Genomic DNA, 685 nt, shown 5'->3' on the forward strand with positions numbered 1-685 from the left:
ATGGTGAAACAGATCGACAGCAAGGAAGTGTTTCAGGAAGCCTTGGAGGCTGCAGGAGATAAACTTGTGGTAGTTGACTTCTCGGCCAACTGGTGCGGCCCTTGCAAAATGATCAAGCCTTTCCTTCATTCTCTCTCTGAAAAGTATTCCAATGCATTGTTCCTGGAAGTAGATGTGGATGCCTGTCAGGATGTTGCTTTGGAGTGTGAAGTCAAATGCATGCCCACCTTCCAGTTTTTTAAAAAAGGCCAAAAGGTGGGTGAATTTTCTGGAACTAACAAAGAAAAGCTTAAAGCCACCATTAATGAATTTCTCTAATCGTGTTTTCTGAAAAACATAACCACCCATCGGCTGTTTAAAGCTTGCAATTTCGGAAAATTTAAGGAAAATACGAAGTATGGAAACTATGTACCCAGCTGCAATCTGAGTATAAATGACAATAAAATATTAATTCTACCCTTTTAAAAACTGTTCTTCAGCAACCACACTGCATCACTAATGCCAGCCAATTGCTTTTTGAAATTGTTCTACTAGTTGTAAAGATTAGTGGAATAAAGGATGTACATGGTTAAATTCATTCATTTATGCATTAATCTCTTCATTCACTTGTCAATGGTAAAATATAAAAGTTAGCAGTCAGTTGAGGGTTTAGGGGTCAGAAATATTTGAGTTGGGGCTGGGATTG

The 685-nt window shown here is 38.4% G+C and overlaps 1 protein-coding gene across 1 annotated transcript; it reads left to right on the plus strand.

The window, feature by feature from the left end:
- On the plus strand, positions 1 to 318 carry LOC101960639 (thioredoxin). Its single transcript, XM_078019935.1, has one exon. The coding sequence runs from the start codon at positions 1 to 3 to the stop codon at positions 316 to 318; it is 318 nt and encodes a 105-aa protein (XP_077876061.1).
- Positions 319 to 685: the final 367 nt, after the last annotated feature.

This window comes from Ictidomys tridecemlineatus, chromosome 1 (genome assembly GCF_052094955.1).
Source record: "Ictidomys tridecemlineatus isolate mIctTri1 chromosome 1, mIctTri1.hap1, whole genome shotgun sequence".
In the NCBI taxonomy this organism is placed as follows: domain Eukaryota; kingdom Metazoa; phylum Chordata; class Mammalia; order Rodentia; family Sciuridae; genus Ictidomys; species Ictidomys tridecemlineatus.

Bases quoted from the DNA above. Each gene is read 5' to 3' on its own strand.
- LOC101960639 (XM_078019935.1), top strand. From the start codon at position 1: ATGGTGAAACAGATCGACAGCAAGGAAGTGTTTCAGGAAGCCTTGGAG.